The sequence below is a fragment of the Tiliqua scincoides genome, chromosome 6 (genome assembly GCF_035046505.1).
Source record: "Tiliqua scincoides isolate rTilSci1 chromosome 6, rTilSci1.hap2, whole genome shotgun sequence".
Lineage (NCBI taxonomy): Eukaryota > Metazoa > Chordata > Lepidosauria > Squamata > Scincidae > Tiliqua > Tiliqua scincoides.
In genome coordinates, this window is record NC_089826.1 from 85,425,273 (window position 1) to 85,448,621 (window position 23,349).

General features: G+C 45.3%; 1 protein-coding gene across 1 annotated transcript; it reads left to right on the forward strand.

Annotated features, from left to right (window-relative positions):
* Positions 1-1,890: 1,890 nt before the first annotated feature.
* On the forward strand, positions 1,891-21,827 carry ITFG2 (integrin alpha FG-GAP repeat containing 2). The gene is made up of 12 exons (XM_066632419.1): positions 1,891-2,028; positions 3,966-4,061; positions 5,156-5,197; positions 6,502-6,670; positions 7,494-7,633; positions 8,705-8,853; positions 8,975-9,069; positions 14,675-14,728; positions 16,810-16,901; positions 18,011-18,128; positions 19,945-20,118; positions 20,641-21,827. The coding sequence occupies exons 1-12, from the start codon at positions 1,915-1,917 to the stop codon at positions 20,724-20,726; spliced, it is 1,329 nt and encodes a 442-aa protein (XP_066488516.1). The 5' UTR covers positions 1,891-1,914; the 3' UTR covers positions 20,727-21,827.
* Positions 21,828-23,349: the final 1,522 nt, after the last annotated feature.

Here is a 23,349-nt window from a genome sequence, read left to right on the forward strand (position 1 = left end):
AGGGGTTGCCTTGGAAATTAAGGACCCTCAAATTATTTCTGCATTGCTTATCTGAGGTGCCAAGTGGCCTGAAAAGCAAAGCTGCTTGAAAAGCAACTTCTCTGGATAGAAAAGTTATGTCCCCTGAGTGACTTCCGGAGATAAGGTGAGGTGATCATCTAAGCTTGATTTATTGGCAAAAATTTCTTGCCCTGCAGGCAAGTAATTCAGCATTTTGCCCTAATCAGCCCCTAAAGGGGTGAATCTAAATTTGGTGGTGAATTATGGAATCCTTCCTATTTCTTAGACCTCACTGGCTTTTTCCCCTGTGCTATTGCCTGAGACAAGCAGCAACCTACGTGGCAACCTACGCCTGCCCTTTTAATACTTCTTAAGTCAATATGGCAAGGGGTAGTAACAGAAAAAGAACTAGTGTTTACTTGTGTAAAATTAGTGTTTACTAGTGTAAAATTTTAGTATTTACTCTGAACAGTAAAAGTGTGTTTCTGGCTCAGTGGAGAGTTCTGCTACCCCAAGATTTTTAAAACCCTTTCTCCTGAGAACTTGTGCTATCACCAGCCCTTGCTCTGCTTATCCAGGTGCTCCAGTGAGAGGAGACTTGGGGAAGGGCACTAGCTCAAGAGTTCTGTGGCACAGTCTAGCTTCCTTCAAAGGAGAACATAAGAACAGCCCCACTGGATCGGGCCATAGGCCCATCTAGTCCAGCTTCCTGTATCTCACAGCGGCCCACCAAATGCCCCAGGGAGCGCACCAGATAACAAGAGATCTCATTCTGGTGCCCTCGCTTGCATCTGGCATTCTGACATAGCCCATTTCTAAAATCAGGAGGTTGCGCATACACCTCATGGCTTGTACCCCGTAATGGATTTTTCCTCCAGAAATTTGTCCAATCCCCTTTTAAAGGCGTCCAGGCCAGATGCCGTCACCACATCCTGTGGCAAGGAGTTCCACAGACCAACCACACACTGAGTAAAGAAATATTTTCTTTTGTCTGTTCTAACTCTCCCAACACTCAATTTTAGTGGACGTCCCCTGGTTCAGGTGTTATGTGAGAGTGTAAAGAGCATCTCCCTATCCACTCTGTCCATCCCCTCATAATTTTGTATGTCTCAATCATGTCCCCCCTCAAGCGTCTCTTTTCTAGGCTGAAGAGGCCCAAACGCCGTAGCCTTTCCTCATAAGAAAGGTGCCCCAGCCCCGTAATCATCTTAGTCGCTCTCTTTTGCACCTTCTCCATTTCCACTATGTCTTTTTTGATGTTCAGACGTCCCTGCTGAACTTCATGGTGCTGGTGCTGCATTTAGCATGGTCTCTCACTTCATGTCTTTGTTTTTGTAAAACATATATGCCAGTTTTTAGTAACTGCACCTCAGCAGCTCTGCAACCTCACAGCAGCTTTGGGTTCTGTGCTTGCATGCAGCAGGGACATGCGGTGGGTGGGGAGGCAGGTGGGGCAGAGCCTCCCCAGCAGAGTCCTTGGAAAAGCACCGCCAGTGGCGGCACTTTTCCAAGGACTCCGCTGGGGAGGCTCTGCCTCACCTGCCCCCCCTCACATGGTGGCACTGCTTTTCAAAGGGCTCCAACGGGGAGGCTCTGCCCCACCTGCCTCCCCACCCACCGCACACCCCTGCTGAATGCAAGTACAGAACCAAAAGCTGCTGTGAGGTTGCAGAGCTGCTGAGGTGCATTTTACTTGTGGGGCTGTTGGTTTAAAATCCAAACCAACCACCACAACAAAAAACCACCACACCTTTTGGAAGGGTGAAAGCTTGCCTCACGCGACCGAAAAGTGAGTCTTGCGTTTCTATCTCTACGCCCGTTTCGCGCACAGCACTTTTGACCCAGTGGAGCCGCCGTAGTGCAGCCAGCCATTCTTAGAGTGACAGCATCTCAGAGTCGGCACGAAGCGGCTCTATGGTCGGCGGGCGGACAATGCGCTCCGTTAGCTACGTGCAGCGCGTGGCGCTAGAGTTCAGCGGGAGCCTTTTCCCGCACGCCGTCTGCTTAGCAGACGCCGACAACGACGCGGTAAGTAGACCCGGGAGCTGCCCGCCGAACGGGGAGTGTGTGTGTGACCATAGATTTGTGAGGGCTAGACTCACCCCTGTACTTTCAACCATAGACTACTAGGGGCTAGATTCACTTTTCTTTCTCGAGCATAGACTCTTAAGGGCTAGACTCATCTGTTTTCAACCATATTCTAACTCATAGACTTCATAGACTCACTTCTATCTTGACCATAGATTTTTAAGGGCTAGATTCACCCCGTTCTTTCAACCATAGACTTCTAAGGCCTAGACTCGCTCCTATTTCTGAACCATAGACTCACTCCAGGATCATAGACTTACTCCTTAACTTTTGAGGATTGCACTGTTTGGCAACCTTCAGTCTCAAAAGACTATGGTATAAGCCTACAGCACCCGGTATTCCCAGGCGGTTTCCCATCCAGGCCTGACGCTGCTTAGTTTCCGAGATCAGACGAGATTGGGCATGTGCAGGGTAACAGTTGCTTGTTTTTCAACCGTAGATATCTGAGGGTTAGACTCACTCCTGTTTCTTAACTATAGACTTCTGAGAGCTAGACTTACTTCTTTTAGCCATAGACTTCTAGGAGCTAGACTCACTTCTGCTTCTGGACCATAGACTTTTTAGGGGTATACTCACTCCTGTTTCTCAACCATAGACTTCTGAGGGCTCACTTCAAGTTGTGGACTTCCAGGGAGGACAGTGTTGAACCCCTAAAAATCTAGGATGGGGGAAGGAGACCAGGAGGAATTGAGAAGGCCCTTTAGGATCCGCAGAGCTGTCCCTTCAGTCTGTTCTAGTTCCATCTTTATGGTTCCCATCATAAAGAGCCTTTGCTCTCTCTGTTTGCCCCTTTCTGATGGTCTGAGGCTGCAGTCCTATCCACACTTACCTGGGAGTAAGCGTCATTGCCTCTAATGGGACTTACTTCAGAGTAGACATGCATAGGTTTGGGCTGCAAAGGAATTCTGAGGTGCTCTAATTCAGGGGTGACCCACCTTTCAACTTTAACAAGCTTTAACAATTATGTAGAGGGGGAAATTTCAGCAGGTGCAGCTTCTCCTCTCACAGATGAGAAGCTGAAGCTGCTGAAATTCTCTCCAGTACACAATTGTTAAAGGTCCAGCAGCCCTCAAGTTGAAAGTTGGGTCATTCCTACTCTAAGTCTTGCTCAAATCCTGAAAATTACCAGCACTTCTTTTTCACTAAAATTAGCTAATGTTTAAGCATGGCTGGAGTATCTGTTTCCGTGAGTCAGAAATGGAAACAGGGTTGTCAGTGTTCCTTTCCTGGCCTGCTCCTGTGCCTTCGAGTATCTGTCAACCTGACACACAGAATCTTTTTTTGGCATGAAGCTGGATTGCTGGGAGGAAAATCCTTCTCTGATTTTAAAGGCCCAGGGACAGGGATTTCATGGACCGTATTTGGTGCGCAGCTAATCGTCACTAAACAGACGCTCTTCCAATAGTTTTATTATCCATAGACAGGAGTGAGATCTCAGCTGTACAATAATGCCATAACCCCTTCACCTTTCCTGCTTCCATTGTCCACCTCCCCTTTTCTATCCTTTTCTTTCCTTTTTAAAAAATCTTTCTTATACTTAACCAATTCAGCAATTAACTGATTCAGGGCCCAATCCTAACCCATTTTCCAGCACCATCATAAGGGCAATGCAACTCAGAGGTAAGGAAACAAACATTGCCTTACCTTGAGGAGGCCTCCGTGACTGCCCCCCAACTGCAGGATGCAGCACATGCCCCACTGGCACAGCTATGCCAGTGCTAGAAAGTGGGTTAGGATTGCGCCCTCAGTTATTGTATTTACTTTTAACTCAAATATTATTTGTTTTGTGCAGAGAGAGGAAGCAGAATTCAAGATTGTGGAGGAAACACATTTTTTGAACTGTTAAAAATTGCCTATTGCTGTTTATTCTTCTTCAGCTGAACGAGCTTGTGGTGGGAGACACCAGTGGGAAGCTCTATGTGTACAAGAATGATGAAAGCAAACCTTGGACTGTGCGCTCATGTCAAGGAATGGTCAGTAAATTGTGAAGTTTGTATTCTGCTGGATTCTCCTGCATGTAAGAGTCGTTGTGTGTGTATAGGTGAATGTACAGAGCCGTGTCTGGTGCTGTTTGTGAATCATAAAATGCTGGCTACTGAGTCAGAACATCAGTAGATCAGTATCATCAGTACAAATTGGCAGTTTTTCTCCAGGGTTTCTGGCAGGAATTTGTTTCTGCCCTGCCTTGGAGTTACCAGGGATTGAACCTGAGATCTTCTGCATTTAAAGTGTGCGCCCTCTACCACTTCCCCATAAAAATCAATCTCTCTGTTTAATTAACTGCCACATACAATGAACCTTTGATTTAATGGAGAAATGGGGGAAGGGGTGTCAGTTAGTGCAAAAAAATATGTTAAATCCAAAAACATTTATAACAGTGTACATGCTGCAAGTCAGCACATGCACAGAACATGTATGACTAATTTGAAATAAGTGGACAGTGTCCATTGTTTCCAAAGGCACTAATTTCTGGGTTGTGCCTGGAAAAAAAGCTTCAAAATCAGTGTTAAAGCAGTCATGGAGGGCAGGTGGGGGGAAAAAATTGTACCCTCAGCTATCAGAGCAGAGTGTCTGCTCTGCAGTCTGTTACTCTCATGCTGCTGAGTGGCTCAGCTGGGGTGTGGCCCGCTATACCCCTGGAAACTCATTGTGATGCCCCAGGGAACCACTGATTTGGGCCAGTGGTCCCAACCCTCTTAGCACTGGGACCCACTTTTTAAAGCTTTCTATCAGGACCCACCTAGGTTTACCAGAATTTTAAAAAAGATTTAAAAGAATTTGTTTGCTTGTTTGTTTGTTATAAGTAGAAAAAGACCCTCAAATATTTATCTCCCTGTTTTTACACATGCTTGCAAACTGCAGGAGATTAGCACTTTGCAGAGTTATTAGCAGCTACAGTATCTGATTTTTGAATAGCCTCAGGGATTGAGGTCATTAGTTATCTGATCTTTCCACAACCCTTTGGCGACCCACCAAAAATCAGGTTGCGACCCACCAGTGGGTCCCAACCAACAATTTTGGAATCACTAGTTTAAGCCTAATCAAATAAATGCTCTCTTTCTTCCAGCTCACCTGTGTAGGTGTGGGTGATGTGTGCAATAAAGGACAGGTAAAAGATATTTTTAATGTCTTTCTCCCAGCTTTTGTGTGATGATTGTTTTGTTAATGACTTTGCTAATGCAATTATTGGAGATACTAGCTCTTTCTTCCATTCTGGGAAAGAAGCAGGATAACTAGTGACTCAATAGACAGACCTTTCTCTCTGCCTCAGGGTGGCCTTCTACCCTACTCAAGAGGAAAGTGACTACTGACTAACCCAATTTTTGTACATGTTGGGAGTTTTTCACCTGGGGAAGCATTCAAAGATGTGGTTTCCCTACCTGAAGTCTGAACTGGCACAGTCCCAGGGAACATCATGTGTACACTGGCGCTGCATTTAGCATGGTCTCTCACTTCATGTCTTTGTTTTTGTAAAACGTATATGTCAGTTTTTAGTAACTTTCAAAGTGATCACCCAGTAATCTGAAGGCCTTAGGAATGGACCTCAACAAGTGGGAAACCCTGGCCTCTGAGCGTCCCGCTTGGAGGCAGGCTGTGCAGCATGGCCTTTCCCAGTTTGAAGAGACACTTTGCCAATAGTCTGAGGCTAAGAGGCAAAGAAGGAAGGCCCATAGCCAGGGAGACAGACCAGGGACAGACTGCACTTGCTCCCGGTGTGGAAGGGATTGTAACTCCCGAATTGGCCTTTTCAGCCACACTAGATGCTGTTCCAGAACCACCTTTCAGAGCACGATACCATAGTCCTTCGAGACTGAAGGTTGCCAACAACAACCCAGTAATATCTTTCAGGATTGCAGTCTAGACAGGACTGCGCTCTAATTCCAATTTGCTGTTTGTGCTTGAAAACCACAACTGCTTGAATTATCAGTTGTAATGAACACATGTTCACGCTTAGTACTGATAAACCGAGGAGGGGTGTGAGTGCATATCAAGGATGTGTGTGGGTTGTGAGTGCTTGTGTGCCTCCCACAGCAGTGGTGTTTTCAAAGGACTCTGGTGGGGAGGGTCTGCCTCACCTGCCTCCCCACCACACCCCCCTGGTGCGTATGCATTGGAAGATGGTGCAGAGGACACTGAAGCCTGCCCAAAAGGCTAAGGCCTGCTCAGTTTGCTGTCCCTTCCTGCCAATGGAGGGCCAGAGTCTTTCGCAATGCATGTGACTTAGGCTGCAATCCTAACCACACTTTCCTGAGAGTAAGCCCCATTGAACAAAATAGGACTTACTTCTGAGTAGACCTGGTTAGAATTGCGCCCTTAGTACTGTTGATCCTGCAACCTTTCCAGAGTGGCGTGTGTTGTCACTGGGTTCTTGCTGCTCTTCCTCTCTTACTAACCCAGAAACCTCTCTGTCAGAACTTGGTTGTTGCAGTTAGCGCTGAAGGCTGGTTCCATCTGTTTGACCTCACTCCACCCTCAAAGCACCTGGAGTCCTCGGGCCACCATGAGCTGGCAGATGACCAAAAGCTGGGATTTAAGCAGCACATCCCTGCTAACACCAAGGTTATGCTGATCAGTGACATTGGTGAGTGTGGACCCAGTGACTTGAAGAGGCTTCATGGGGCTTCAGGGTGAGTGGGTGGGAAGAGTGACACAAGCCTGAAGGGAGTCTCAAGAAAGCCTCCCTCTTGGCTCCTGTGACATTCTTGGGTGTTCTTCTAAGACCTGAAATACAGAAGGAAAAGACATGTAGGGCCAAACTCTTCACCAGCATAACCAGTTGGGAAAGCTACATTTTTATCCTATGGCTGTTCATTCAGCCAAAAATATTTAGGTGGTGAATTATTTGTCTTTTAATTTCCTTAATCGGTTTAAATAAATCTGCATATTACTAAAACCTCAGTACAGAACGCTTTTTTATAGATTTTGAAGATGATTTTAAGATCTTACAGCTATTACCTTTCTGAAAGCAAAAATCATCTAATATTTTCTGTTCTTTCCCTATTACAGAAACAAGCCCCACAAAAGTAGCTTTTAAAAAAGAATGTCTCTAAATCTACCTCTGCTCAAAAAAATTGGCCACCTACTGATTACGTAAAAGCCCAGCAGTGCAAGCCTATAAATGCATATCTACTCAGAAGTGAGCGCCATTGAGTTTAATGGCATTTAGTCCCAGAGAAGTGTGTTGCCTTTGTTGATTAATCCAGTGTTTTTAACCTTGTAGCTATTTTCAGCATGTTTTTATTATTTTATTATGAGTACATTGGGGTTTTTTTGTTCTGGAATATAAAATATTTTGGGGTTTTTTCCCATTGTATGTATATATGTATATGCTCATATACACAGGGATGGTGATTTCAGGCATCCTCCCATGACGCAATCCTTAAGCTTTCTTGTACTCCCTACAGATGGAGATGGGAAGAGTGAGTTGGTGGTGGGTTACACAGACCGTGTAGTGCGAGCTTTTCGCTGGGAAGACTCCTCTGATGGCTCAGAGAGTATCTCTGGGCAGCTGGTGCTGCTCAAGAAGTGGCTGTTGGAGGGACAGGTAGGAAGCCCTGGGTTTGGACACCTGTGTAGGAGATACCTGTGTACTTAGAATCCAGGGACCCATGGAACAAGCAGAAGAAGAAGCCCAAACGTAGAACCAACCTCCTTAGTTCTGAATAATGCAGGCACTGCTTCCCAGACCCCAAATTCTATCACAAGGTGCCAAATTTAAAAGGAACCACTTTGGTTTTTTTGTGCAGTATCATCTAGTTGAGCTATAAAACCTCTTATCTACCTACCACAAGTCAACCCCCAATCAGTGATTTAAAAAAAGCAACTTGAAATGAAGGAAGCTTGTTAGCTGCCAGGATTTGTGTTAACTTATAGTGTTGGACACAGACTAGAAGGTGGATAAATGATGTCTTTTGAAGTAGAGGCTTTGCGTGACAGAAGGCGGGCAGGTAATGCTACTCAGAAATTGCAAGCACTTATATCTACCTGGCTTTAGGGGCTCCACATGGTCCTGGGGTAATGATCAGGCCAAGTAACGATCAGGAAGAGATTTTCTACAATTCCAGCTCTGTTCCCTGGGACTCCCTGCTTGAAAACATCAAGAAATGTTTCTGGATTTGGCCTGTTTTGCTACAATAATCTGTGGTGTGGTCTGTCACTTTAGTCCTCAGCTTAGCTCAGTGGTTCCCAAACTGTGTGCCTTAGCTTCCTAGGAAGCTGCAGAAATCAGCCAGGGAAGCTGCAGAATCCTTGTGAAAGCCCCCCACCCTAAACAATGTATAGGATTGTAGTCCTAATGGGGAGCTGCGGCCAACGGCCCAGTAAGTTAAGGGAGCTGCCAGTCTAAAAAGTTTGGGAACCACTGGCTTAGTTTACTCTCTCTTGATCTGTTTTTTATTCTTTTAGAAAGCCTTTGTTTTGTTTTTGGTTCTTCACCATGGCACTAGCCACACTCCTGCTCAGTGGTGTAGCTGGAGAGGGGGCAGAGCACTCAGCATGGCAGGGAGGTGGGCAAGCGGCCCCTCCCTTTGGAGCCATTCCTGGAGGGGGAAGCAAAACAGCTGTATGGCTGAAGGCAAATGGCTGACTGGTGTTTCCTCTCTTTGGGCTAGAACAGGTGGACAGCCTGTCTGTGAATCCAGGCCCTGACGGTGCTCCTGAGATGATGGTGTCTCAGCCTGGATGTGGCTATGCAATCCTCCTCTGTACTTGGAAGGCAGAGCAGCTGCCTCTAACAGAGGGGACAGAGAGTTCTGCCACAAGCAGGTGAGATTCCCTGATCCCACTGAGGTAGATGGGTTCAGGCTAACAACAAGACATCGGACATTAATTCCAAGACATCTCTGCCAGCTTTCCTACCACCTCCTCAAGTTTTGTTTCCTTCCAGGGAGGCCCCGGTAAGGGACGTCATTCTCCACCAGACATCAGGCAGAATTCACAACAAGAATGTTTCCACTCACCTCATTGGCAGTATTGGCAGAGGTAAGGGGTGGAAATTTGTGTGGAGCAAAAAAAAAAAAAAAGGGGGGGGGAATTAAATGGAATTGTACAGCAATGGCTTCTAGGCCAGTGTTTCACAACCAGTGTTACTCGTACCACCAGTGGTACTTGAGGCTGTGATCAGTGGTACTCACAAGATCCCCAGACCCTTGTTTTCTGACAGCAAGACCAACAACACAGTGTGACAAGCAGCAGTAAAAGGCTTGGCTAGACAGGCAGAGCTCCTGTGTGCACTTTTGTGTGTTCAAAAAAGCCCTCCTGTCCGCCCTGAGCCTCTTAGCAGAGTTTGTTATGCTGCATCTGGCCTCCTAACCCAGAAGTAACTGGTGATGACATCACTGTCAGTTACTTCCAGTGGTACTTCCAGCAGGTGGACTATGTGAAGTGATACAGCAGGGGACAAATGTTGAGAAACTTAGTTCTAGGCCAGGGGTGCCCAAACCCCGGCCCTGGGGCCACATGCAGCCCTCGAGGCTTCTCAATGTGGCCCTCAGGGAGCCCCCAGTCTCCAATGAGCCTCTGGCCCTCTGGAGATTTGTTGGAGCCCGCACTGGCCTGACACAACTGCTGTCAGCATGAGGGCGACTGTTTGACTGTTTGGGATGAGGGCTCCCTCCACTGCTTGCTGTTTCATGTCTGTGATGCAGCAGAGGCAGCAAAGGAAAGGCCAGCCTTGCTTTGTGCAAGGCCTTTTATAGGCCTTGAGCTATTGCAAGACCTTCATTCATTCATAAAAGTTCATCTTTAATATATTCATTTATATAAATTTATGCAAATTTATTCAAATTTTAAATGTAAATTAATTCTTTTTTTCCCCTGGCCCCCGACACAGTGTCAGAGATGATGTGGCCCTCCTGCCAAAAACTTTGGACACCCCTGTTCTAGGCCATACATGTTTGCCTGGTTCCATCTTAGTACATGACCCTCAGACTGTGGAGAGTTGAGCAAGTTGCCATGCGCTGCTCTGCACCGTTCCAGTTCCTCTTTCCTAGACTGGCCTCATGCAGGCATACTTTGTGCTGCTCTGCCCCAAGGGCTCTCAGAGGGGCCAATCCTATTCAACTTCCCAGCACTGTTGCATCCATGCCAACAGGCCGAGTGCTTCATCCTGTGGTTAGGGGGCAGTCACACAGATGTTCCCATACCTTGGGGCTGCATCAGAGTTGGACAGGTTTGGGCCCACAATCTAACAAGATGCATAGGTGTAGAACAGAGGTGGGCAAACATTTGGCAGGAAGACTGCATCATCTCTCTGACACTGTGTTGGGGGCTGGGGAAAAAAGAATTAATTTACATTTCACATTTGAATAAATTTACATGAATGAATATATTAGAAACAGAACATATGAATAAATTAATTTTACTGAACATTTATAATACACATGAGAACTATAATACAAGCATGTAGAACCCCATGAGAACTACAAACTGTTTGCCACACACCTCTTGGACAGTGAAAACATACAGACCAAGCCAGACGTACATGGAGACATAAGTTGTTCAGAGGCAATTTGGGAAGGGGTTGAAATAATGCCCAGGGAAAAGCAGAAAACACGTGGAGACTATAAAAGGCCTTCTCTAATTTGACCCACAGCTTGTGTCTGGTGGTCACGACCAGCAGTCATGGCCCAGCATGGGCTCCAACAGTCTCCAATGGACCAGAGGTTCATTGGATGCTGAAGGCTCCCTGCAGGCTGGATTGGGGATCCCTGAGGGCTGCAAATGGCCCATGGGCTGGGATTTGCCCATCCCTGGCATAGAGGAAGCAGCCTGTTCCATCCCCTGTGGTTCAAACCAGGAACACTTTTGCCACTCAGTGGGCTATTGCTCTGGACAAGGCCTTACTTCTATTTGCAGAGGCTAAAATGTTGTCTTCTTGAGTTAGGGGATAATGTAACTTATAACAAAGCCAGAGAGTCATGGCTGGAGGCCAGTGGCTGTGTTGTGTTTATAAGAGCATGACGGGAGAGACTGCAAAGTCATTCAGGATTTGGCTGAGGAACAGCTTTGGGTTGCATGCAGTGAGCTCAGCTCCTTTTCCAAATTCATCGGCTTCAAGGACAAGCTTGAGAGGGCAGCACCAAGGCCTATTTCTGCAGTGACAAAAAGAACCAGAGTACAGAAAAGCTGAGGGGAAACTATTCCTGTAGGGCCCACTCATCATCCTGGCTCTGCTGGACTGTTGGTGGGTTTTGCTGAGAACGTGGTTCTGTCAAATGCACCTGTGCAAATCAGCAGAGCTGGCAGCCACTGTGTATTCAGAGACAACCAAATGGGATAGTCCTTCCTCCCACCCCCAGCAAGCCAAACTTTTCTGTCTGATTTCCATTCAAAGTAGATGTTTAGAATCTTTCTGTGTGGAAGAAAGGCAGTCCATTTGAGCAGGAAATTGATATGCTGGGGGATACCATCCATACCATAAGCCTTTATTGGCATTAAAACAATAAATAGCAGTACAATAGCCAGCACAGTGGCTGTGTTGCCAAAAGGGAAAGTCGCAACAGGGGACTGGAAAGAATAAGATTAGAGGAAACAAGGGGGGGAATAGGATCAGGGTAGGGGTTTTAGCTTAATAACTGCGAAAAGAAATTCTGCTACTGTGTTGGTAATGACCACAGAGTTGTCGCTCAGGAGGACAAGTAAGGGATCAATAGAAGTGTCAGAAAAAGAGAATAGCAGGGGTTCCAAATGAGTATCTCGGAGAGATTGGTGGGCCGGGCAACAGAGTAATATATGTTCCACTGTGTCCGGTTCTAAAGAGCAAAAAGGACATAATCTGCGATCTCGTGGAGTATTGGAAAATCTGCCAGAATGAACAGCTGAGGGGTAGATATTAAATTTCGCGAGCATAAACGCTCTCCTCTTAATAGGGTTAATCAACTTACTGAAATAACTGAGGGGGTGACCAAGTGAGGGAAGGAGGCCAAAAAACTGGGGAGAACAGGTAGGGCTGAGATTTGAAGAGAGATGGTTGAATTCAGATTCCCAGAGTTTAGATTTAATAATTGTGTGGACCCTGTGGAAGTTAATGTCTGCAAGGGATTCAGGGGACAGGTCTAACGAAAGAAGCTTGGAATCAATAAATTTGAACTACCTAGAAAGATAAGAGTCCCTTAATAGATCTTTTAAAAGAGACTCAGAATGAGTACTTAAGTGAAGGCGGAGCCAGTACTTAAAAGTGAGGGACCACGCAATAGTAGAGGGGAGGTGGAGCCCTTGTTCGAGCATAAGGGAAGATAGTCTAATTAAATTGGGAACCCCCAGGATTCCCAAGGAACCCCCAGGAACCCCCAGGTCTGAGGAAGGAGGCTGCCACTTGGTCCAGATCTTGGTTCGCAGCTGCTATCCAAATGGGGGCACCGTACAGCAGTTGGGAAAGAATTTTAGTTTTGAAAATGCGAAGGGCAGCAGGGACGTACTGGTTGCCACTAGAATAATGAAAACGGGCAAACACATTTAAGTAAAGTGAAGATAAGGAAATGACAAATTTCCTGTGAGGGAGCCAGCTATGACGGAAGTGAAAGGTGATCCCCAGATATTTGAAAGCTTTTAATTTGCTGAAAGGAAAGATTACCCATCTTCCAGGGGAGCAGGGCCCAGGATTTAGCGAAGACCAAGATTTTGGTTTTTTCAGAATTAATTATTAATCTTCAGAATTAATTAATTAATCATTGGATAGACAGTAATCTTCGAAAGAGGACAATGAGTGACGTAGGCCAGATCTCGTGACAGACAGAAGGACTGCGTCATCTGCATAAAGAAGAATAGGAAGGGGAACGTTAAGGGGGGGGAGTTCTGACAGCTAAATAGGAAGGGGGGTAAATCTGCCAGAAATAAATCAAAAAGGAGAGGAGCAAGTATACAGCCTTGGCGAACTCCTTTGTTGATGGAGATTTGGTCAGATGTAATACCCAGGCCATTAAGGCGAACTTTACAGGAATTAGATGAGTGGAGGCGGTGAATTAGAAAAAGAGACAGGGATCTATCCCCCAGCTGGCCGGTTTATTTCACAACATAGCCCTATTAATAGAATCAAACGCTCCGCGGAGGACTATAAAGACCACGAAGAGTTTGGCACCATGGTGGTCAGAATACTTCTCGGCCAAATAGGAGAGCAGGAAAGCATGGTCGACAGTGGAAGCACCTGGGCGGAAGCCTATTTGTTCTCTACCCAGTAGCGCTTTAGAAAGAGCCCAGGATGATAGTCTAGTGAGTAGATGTTTAGAATAAAGCTTCCCTATAAAGGAAAGAAGGCTAACTGGCCTGTAATTACCCGGGAAGGAAGGGTCGCCTTTCTGCTGGGGGATGCATTCTGAGCCCCAACTGTTTGCAAACCTCATTCTGTGAGACATTAAGTAATAGAAAGTGGCTGTGAGCCCCAAGTAAGCAGAGGAGGCTGCCTGCAGTCTCTCTGGAAGGAGGAAGGGCCACAGCAGTGAATAATGCAAGCAGCCTTTCAATCAGGGTGGGCAATTCTACTGTTTCTCTTTGCTGGGTGTCAGAGGATCACTCCATCCCTCCCAGTGCAGAAGCACAACAGAATAACCTGCCCTCAGAGGAGGCGTGCCCAAGACTAGCACTGATGCAGTTTCACAGGGGCTGGAAATCCTGGGGGGAGGCTCCACTGAGAGCAGGTCATTTTTAGTGTTACTCTAACCCAGTGGTTCCCGAAGTGTGTGTCGTGACACTTTAGAGCAGCCATTTTCAACCACTGTACAGTGGCACACTGGTGTGCCGTGAGTGGTCCCCAGGTGTGCCACTGGAATTTGGGAGAGGGTCATTTATCAATAGGACCATTGGGGGATATGAGCCCCCTTTGATAGCACAGTGTGCCTTGTCAATTGTCAAAAAGCTGATGGTGTGCCTTGACCATCTTAGTGCCTTACCAGTGTGCCGTGGGATGAAAAAGGTTGAAAATCACTGCTTTAAAGCATCACAGCGCACTCACAGGGGTATTGCGGGACATTCCTGGTGGTTCCTCCTACCTGTTCTCTCTGGTGCTGCCATCTTATGAGATTTGGGTGCTGCCATCTTGGATCTCACAAAATCTTGGGAGGTCTGGGTGCCACAGTCTTGGATCTCGTGAGATATGGGCACTGCCGTTGTGGATCTTGTGAGATTTTGCGAGATCTATTATTATTATTATTATTATTATTATTATTATTATTATTATTATTATTATTATTATTATTAACAGTATTTATATACCGCTTTTCAACTAAAAGTTCACAAAGCGGTTTACAGAGAAAAATCAAATAACTAAATGGCTCCCTGTCCCAAGGGCTCACAATCTAAAAAAATGCAAATGAATACCAGCAGACAGCCACTAGAACAGACAGTGCTGGGGTAGGGTGGGCCAGGTACTCTCCCCCTGCTAAAAAAAGGAGCACCCACTTGAAAAAGTGCCTCTTACCCAATTAGCAGGGGTAATAAGCAATACTCGGCTGAGCCAAGCGGCAGGGATATCGTGACCCAGGTAACTGTGGGAACCGTTGCTCTAGTAATCGAATACTTCACCAAAGCTCAGCAAAGAGATTTTGGCTGTGTGGCTTTCTCAGTTCCGCTCTCTTCTATTCTGTCCTTGCAGGGAGTACTAAGGAGCAGAGTGGCTCGGGTCTGTTTGCACTCTGCACGCTGGACGGTAAGCCCTGCTGATTTTCTGCAAGCAACAGAGGTGGACTTGGGGGGGGGGGGAGGCACAAATTGGGACCAGGTTGTTTTAAGAATCAAAACATATTTCATGTAACTGGCCCCTAATGGCATAGAAGAGGCTCTTTTTCTGAATCCAAAACTGAAATTTGATTCAATCTGAAAATGTGGCTTGTTTTAAAAAAATAAAAATAAAAATCTAACATTTTATTATAAGCAAATTAAGTAACAGCTGCAAGATTAGAAAAATACTAGCTGAAATAGCAAGTGGTACAGCAGACAAAATCAAAATCACTGTTGATTTAAAAAGTAAAAAGGCTCAGGCACATGAAACAGTTTTGCCCTTGCGCATGAAGCTTAATAAAGAAGGTGTTGGGTGGACCTCTTTAGAGATAGTGTTGCAGAGATGGGGTACTACCACTGTAAAGACCCTGATTATCTTACAAGAAGCAAGTGCATGTGAGGTACCTAGAACATGCCAGAATGCTCTAGCCATGATTATTACAAGCAAAATAATCTGTGCATTGTTTTGACAGTCAGGCTGCAGGCATTTCTATCTTTTAAGGACCCATGGAAAATGCAGTGCATTGGTACACTAAGGTTTGTTGCTGAACTGTTTTCAGCACGTTATGCTTTTTCCCCATAGAAATGGATGTTGATCATTATTCCAGGCCCAGGTTATGGTCTGATGGCACATAATGCAGCAAGCTTGCTAAAGCTAAACCATTCTAATGGCCCAATCCGATCCAATTTTCTAGTGCTGCTGCAACTTAGTGCAGCTTGAGGGAGCTTTTGTGCGTGTCCCTTCAAAACAGGATGCAGCATATACCTGCGCTGCTGGGTTGACACCGGAAAGTTGGATAGGATTGGGCCCTAAGGATGCAATCCTCCAAATTCTTGCCAGTTGAACACAATGGGACTTACTTCTGAGTTGGCACACATAGGATTGTGGTGGCAGTTAGTGCTTTTGAGAGACTACTGTACATGGGAATCCTATATATTGCGTTCCATCGTGGAAGGTGGAGAAGAGCGGGGTCTGTGTGAAAAATTAATTTGCACCGCAGAAAGTGGAGTGAGACTGAACTTGCTAGCTGCTGATATTGATCCTATCTTGCTCTTATCTGCAGAGTGCAACCCTGGATTCTGTTTCTTGGTTACATCAGAGGGTCGGGAGGCTACACTTGAATACAAAGCCAGCTTTTCCATTCCCATATCCCCTCCTACCCCCTAGTCATTTGTTCCCATCAAATGCTTCAAATTGTACTTAGTAACTCTGAACACCAATGCTGGGAATGGGAAAGAGATTAATTTGTCTGAGCTGATTAAGATGGGGGTGGAGATGGGTAGAAAGCTGTCAGTTCTTTGCATGCCAGCAGGGATGCAGAACTTGGGATCTCAGCCTAACATGCTTCATTAGCTCTGATACATTGTACACTAGGAGTTCATTTCCACCAGTTCTTTCCTGTTCTGCAGCTCAGTCCAATTAGCAGAGCAAGGATGCCTTTGCTCCATCTACTGCTTGCAAGCCTGTGAAATGAGACATTATGAAATGCCTTGGGCAGTATTACAGAACCTCTGTAGTCTCTTGTTACAGGAGAACTAGCCTTACTGGAGCAGACATGTTCAGAATGCCAGAATGGAAATCTACTGCCCAGCATAGTGCTTTTCAACCCATGTGCCGTGAAAGATCTGCAGGTATGCCATGGGAGTTTGGAGCGAGGCTGTTGAAAATGGCTGGAAAACTCTTCTGGGTTCTGTGGTTCTGTTTCTTGAGCAACTGTAATAACAAGTTGTTCCTCTTCAGTGGAGGAAACAGGACAGACAATTCATTACTACAGATGGTTACCTTAGAAACAGAGCTGCAGAAACTGAGTCTCCCAGAAGTGACATCGCAAGAGGTGAAGACCATAGAGAAGACCATAGGGGCCAGTGTGCCATGAGAAGAAATAGTTGAAAATCGCAGGCCCAGTATCATACCCACACTGCTATGGACCTCACAGGATAGCAGTCGATAATAATGGTTGACTTGCATGTTGTGCTACAAGTGTGATGAACCTTCTCCTTTCCCTGTAGGAACACTGAAGCTCATGGAAGGGGCTGATAAGCTGCTGTGGTCAGTGCAGGTCGACCACCAACTTTTTGCTCTAGCAAAACTGGATGTTACTGTGAGTTCTGTTCTCAGGTGTACCCATTGGGACAGGCGGGGGGGGGGGAGGCTTCTAGATCCAGTTTCAGCTTCACCTAGCTGGGGGCAGAGGTAAGCCAAATCACTTCGCAGCTGACAGAGGTAGCTCCCTAGGGTCATCCTTTCTCACTGCTTTTAATGAGCCTTTTAATGAACCATCCCAAGAATAAAGTCCGTCATCCATTGAGTTACTGACTCAGACAAGTTCTCTGGATGCTCAGTTCTCTGGCCGTGGAATGGTTAGGTGAAGGTGGTGTTTGAAGAGCCTGTCTGAATCTAAGACAGGGAGAAGTTTCTGTTCTGATGACTCATTAAAAGACTGGTGTCTGAGCTGAAACTCTGTATAATGAGCCCTCGGTATTCTGGGGGATCCATTCCAGAACCCCTACAGATACTAAAATCAACAGATAATTAAATTTGGGGGAGGGGGCAATACAGTGCCACAATTACTTACCTGGGGGCTGCTGCTGGACCTCTGGAGGTTGTGCATGGTTTCCCAGCCTCTTTGGAAGGCCTCCTGGACATGACTGGAAGTCACTTTGGTTTGTGCCGGTGACTTCTGGTTGCAAACGAGGCCTTCTGAAGCCCTCCTGGACTTGATATCTGTGGATGTTGAGCCCATGGTTAAGGAGAGACCATTGTAATTCTTTTATTATACATACATCCCACTCTTCCTCCAGAAAATTCAGACCAACTTCCAGCTGACTCTTGAGAAGACTCCTACTCAGGCACTAATTGCACTGAAGCCTGATTTCCTTTTTAACCCTTTTAATAGGATAATGTGCACCCAGAGTATTATTTGAGTCTCTATGATCTTCAGATAACTTTAGGAATCTCCATCTGGCTCTATTGCCAACACAGGGCAGGGAGCTTCAAGTTAGGCTGCTGCCTCTCACCACCGCAGCCACAAGGGTGGTGAACTGGAATTGCAGTCATTAGGCTGACTTCTTGCCTCCTTTGCATCCATTTCCCTTTATCATAGTGACAGGCTACCTATGCCAGGACCAGGTGGATGCAGGTCTCACCCTTGCAGGTGGATAGGAATTCTCCCCAACCACAGAGAACTAACTGTGCTTTGAACTCCTTCAGGGAAACGGCCATGAGGAGGTGATTGCTTGTGCTTGGGACGGCCAGACATACATCATAGACCACAGCCGGACGGTGGCCAGGTTTCAAGTTGATGAAAATGTGAGCGCTTTCTGTGCAGGTAAGCTACTTACCTGGGCAGCAGGACCACAGCCCCGGATGATTGCAGAACTCCTTGCCCAATTTGATGGAGAGGAGGGGTTCAGCAGCACAACAGATTCTGTGTTTTCATGCAGATTCAATCTCTGAGATCTCCAATTCAAGGGATTATAGGAAAAAGACTGGGAATGACTCCTTGCCTGAGATTTGGAGAGCCATGACCAGCAGGAGTAGGTTAACACTGGTCTGACAGTAGACTAGCTCGCATTATTGCAGCAGCTCCCTATGTTCATGAGCAAAAACCTAAGCTTGTACTCCTCTTCTTTCAGGTTTTGCCAGAGTAACCATAACTGAGTGGTAGATCACGTGCTTTGCAAAAATAAAGTCCTCTCCAACACTGCATCTCCAAAGAATCTCAGCAATTAGGACTACGAAAGTCGTTTGTCTGTTACAACTCTCCCAACACTCAATTTTAGTAGATGTCCCCCGGTTCTGGTGTTGTGTGAGAAGGAAAAGAACATCCCTCTATCCACTCTGTCCATCCCCTGCATAACTTTGTACATCTCAGGCTGCAATCCTAACCACACTTTCCCGAGAGAAAGCCCCATTGAACGAAATAGGACTTACTTCTGAGTAGACCTGGTTAGGATTGTGCCCTCAGTCATGTTCCCCTTCAGGTGCCTTTTTTCTAGACCAGCAATTTCCAACCAGTGTGCCATGGCGCAACAGTGTGGCGCGAATGGTCTGCATGTGTGCGGTGGGAGTTTTGGGGAGGGTCATTTATTAGGAGGGCCATTGGGGCATGTGAGCCCCTCACCAGCAGCACAGTGTACCTTGTCAATTATCAAAAAGCTGATGATGTGCCCTGATAATTTTAGCATCTTGTCAGTATGCTCTGAGATGAAAAAGGTTGAAAATTGCTGTTCTCGACAGCAATCTAGAAACATCTTTAAAAAAGAACAAGATTCTTGTAGCCCAAGTCACAGAAAACAATCTGTTCTTCTTTATGACTTGCTCTGTGCATTCACTGTGACAGATTAACATGCAACCCCTATGGAAGACATTATTTTTGCTGGCCATTTGCCTTCTGCTATCCTCGCTTAAGCTACATCCAGGTGGTGGTTTTGAAAGGAGATGGACACATCCACTCTTCACAGTCCAGTTGACTGTTGTCTGCTTCTTCTTTAGTGAACTCCTCTGGTTGGCGTGCATGTCAGATTGACATACCCATAATATCCAGGGGAGGCTCATCCTCCTCTGAGTACAGTCTAGTTTGCAAGTCTGTGGTAGTCTCGTTGTGTCTTCAGCATCAAGTGGTGTGAACAGGACACCACAGAATGTCCATATCACTTCAATAGAATGGTGCATTTCAGTGCAGTGGTTCCCATGAAGCTGCCAATCATCATGTATGATAATCAAGTAAAATACGCACATGCTTGAATTGACACCTCTATTTTTTTGAGAAAAGTCCTTGTTTTTGATAGCAGTTCTTCCCAGGACTTTTACTTCAGCTGTACGTCCGTTTCATGATGGGTCGTGGTGACCATTCCTTATTTCCAAGCTCCTGTCAGAATTTATAACTTATACCCACTTTTCCCCAATAAAGGCATTCAGGGCAGCTGGAATTGCTTGCTCATGTCTGAGGATTTGTATCTAATCTCAATTGATTAGGACTATGGGACGGATTGAGAGACTTTTATCATGCATCCTTTATCATATTTATGCCCACCAGATATTCTTCACATCTCCCTAAACTTTCTGGAGGAAGGAAAAGTTGATGATCTTTCCATCAGCTTTGGCTATTAAGTAACGGCTGCTCTTTGCCTTCATTTTTCTAGGCTTCTATGCCTGCAAAGGAGGCCAAAACAGCCCATGTCTGGTCTATGTCAGTTTCAATCAGAAGATTTACATTTACTGGGATGTGCAGTTGGAGAGAATGGAATCCACTAATCTGCTGAAAATACTAGAGGGCAACTCTGAATACAAGCACCTCCTGCAGCAGCTGGGTGTGGGTACGTCACAAGCTTCATACAATCTAAAGATGGTGAAGGGCTGCTTGACTGGTGTAGTGGTTCTGGTGTTGGACTTAGACCTGGAAGATCTAGGTTCAAATCCTCACTAAGCCATGATACTTCCTGGGTGACCTGGGCCAATCACTATCAGCCTTACCTACCTCACAGGGTTGTTGTTGGGACAAAAGATGGGAAGGAACCATGTACACTTACCTGAGCGAAAGGTGGTATAAAAATGTGAAAAATGAAATAGAGGGTGGGGTTTTGGAAATAAGTCTGTAAGTGTAAGTAGGATTGCAGTCTTGGGGCACAAGTCCAATGACAAAGAGCCGCTTCTGGCTTGTGTGCCGTGGCTTGACCATCCCTGATATATTGCAAGCGGCAATCCCACCCATGTGAACTTTATATGTGTTTTCAGGATTAGGAGAGGCAGAGCAGGCAGCATTCTCATAGCATAGCATTCCTTGCTGTGGCTACAATACTTCTCCGTGTGTAATGTGTGTGGCTTTCTCTTCTTCATAGCTGAAGATGATGTTTCTGCTGTCAAAGAACTGATTCACAAGACCCTCTACTTTCCAGAGGAGCAGCCAAATAGCCCTTCTCAATAGAGGCTCCCAGCCAAAACGAAATTTCTCCAACTACACTGATACCCAAAGAACTAAATGAGCAGATGCACATGGAATGAGTAGCACTGCTTCTAATATCCTTTCAGTACTTGGTCAGTCTGATAATCCTTGTCCTATCAAAGTCAAACTGCTCTTCCTGTTGTCCTATCATATTTTTTTATGTAGCCAAAGAACAATTTAAGCAGTGCTGAGAACCAGGCTCTGTAGTAAAGGGATGAATAGTGTTGATCCTAAAGCGAGAGCAAATGTCTGGGAATGGGAAATGTCTTTTCACATTCTTTTCACAGTTTTCGCCCCTTTTGCTACCATCTCGTGAATCGCTCGTTTGCCCAAAAGTTGAGAATGAGGATGAAAGCAGTGAATGCCACAAACTCCAGTTCTTTGCAGAAAAGAGCTAGTCCAAAATACCAGACCTCTAGGTATGGTATACAAGATCTTTTAAATTTACAAACCAGAATTTATGCTGTATTGTATGCCAGGAACTTAGAATATGTAACAATTAAGCATTAAACAGATTCTGCTCATTAAGCAGAACATTAATCAAGAAAAGTAAGAAGTTTTTAAAGGAATGTTTTCAATTAGACATAATTGCACATGACAAACTGTTCAGAGTTCAAAGATGGGAATCCCTGGGCTTTGTGAAATCTGCATTAACCAAATCCCTGCTCCCCTTTGTCCTTATCATTGTTTAGTTCTCTCTTCTCTCATTGAATCTTCTACTCCCATATTGTCTGCCTTAGTTGTGGTTTCAGCCCAAGCATGAGAGTGATGAACTCCAGGACAATAGACAGCTGGACTACAGCATAATCCTACAGTATTTATGTCTGCTGTGAAGTAAGCTCCACTAAATGCATTTGAACTTACTCTCAGGTACATGTGTAGAGGATTGCAGCCCTTGAGTACAGGTTGAGTCTCATTATTCGCAAGGGTTCCGTTCCCAGAACTCAGGTGGATGGCAAAAATCACATTAAAGCTAATCCATTTAAAAAACAATGTCCCTTTGCTAGGTGGTTTAAAAACTGCCTTGCTGACCTTTGTGATGTAAGACAGAGTCATTAAGCAGACAATCCATCAATCAGTCTCTCTCCAGGCACTTAGAAAGGCTTCACTCTGAGCAAGTGACCCCTCCATTCACCCAAAGCAAAGTGATTATCTTTCTTTCATGTGCTCAGGGGGAAGGAGAGTTCGCTTGCTTTGTAGTGAAGCTGTTCTAAGTGCCTGGAATGATAGATGGATTGTCAGCCAGCTGCCCTCTCTTGCATTAACAAGGCTATTGTTAAATGACTGTTTTCCTTTAATTTAAAGGGCCCTTCTCATCACATTAAGATTGAAAAATCCATGGATTTTTCCACTGATGAAAAATCTGTGGATAATCAGGTTATACCTGTAATCACTTGCATGTCTGTCTCTCTACAACAGGAAGAAAAGCAGTTTTTTTTAAACTGTGATTTTAAAGGGATGCATTTTTCCCTTTCTCCAGGGATCAGCACATTGCTTCTCATTTGCAGTGGCCATTCGTATTGAGTCAAATCTGTGTATAAAAAATCCATGTATAACAAGGCTGAACCTGTATCTCCTGGTTCTTTTATGCATATGAGAAAAAAAATGCTACATGCACTAATAGCATTTTGCAAAATTAATTATGATGCATACCTCTTCTTTAGCCCACAACTCATCTTGCCCAGTACAAGAGACAATATAAGTAGATGCATTGACCCTGGTGGCAGTTTGTGGTGGGTTGCCATTTCCCATATAATCACCCTCATGGACCAAGGTTGTAAGGGGAGGCTGCTTGTGGGCCTGTGGAGGTAAACCAGAATGGTGACAAGGAGCAAGGCCTCTCTAGTGGTGGCCCCTATGCTCCAGAGACTCCCTTCCTAAATATGCTCACCAAGCAATATGCTCCCTTCCCATGTGACTTTCAAAAGATATTCCTTGTTAGAAAAGACCATGCACCAGGTCCACCGATACACAAAGGATAAGCTATTTTAAATAGAAAATTGCCCCAAGAGATGCGTGCAACAATCCGATTTGTTGCAAGAAGAGAAGGCAGTCATTCCATTCTTCAACCATTCCATTCCATTCTGTCCTCAAATGGCAAATGCACTGAAGTGCAGGATGTTTGTAGCCGTGGAATGAGAGACGGAAATGAAATTATATATTTTATTGAGCAAATCTGTTTAAAGGTACTGCAAACATTAAGGACAAAATAATTAGACCAGACAAATACCCACCTAGAACCAGCACTCAGTGGCCAGCTAGAGGCCTCTAGGCACTTGCAAAGCAGGGCATGAAGACCATGGTCTTCCTGTTTGTCCCCACTCTCTTGTATTCAGAATTATACTGCCTTTGCAGAATTAAATGCCTTATGCTGTAGCTATGGAGGTTCAGTGTACTTATGATAGCATATGGACACGTTTTGAAATATGGCTGCCTGTTTAAAGCTATCCAACCGGGTGGCCTTCAACATACAGTACCTTGTTCCACAAGTTAATTTTTAAAATCTGTTCTTGAAAAATAACAGTCACAGTGTTAGAAGGAGTCTAAAATCATCCACCCCTCCTCAAAACAGGATATCTTTTACCTACAGCACCTCCAATCTGAT

Bases quoted from the DNA above. Each gene is read 5' to 3' on its own strand.
- ITFG2 (XM_066632419.1), top strand. From the start codon at position 1,915: ATGGTCGGCGGGCGGACAATGCGCTCCGTTAGCTACGTGCAGCGCGTG. The intron at 7,634-8,704 runs GTAGGAAGCCCT...GGGCTAGAACAG, and splicing joins AGTGGCTGTTGGAGGGACAG to GTGGACAGCCTGTCTGTGAA. The intron at 14,729-16,809 runs GTAAGCCCTGCT...CTTTCCCTGTAG, and splicing joins TGCACTCTGCACGCTGGACG to GAACACTGAAGCTCATGGAA.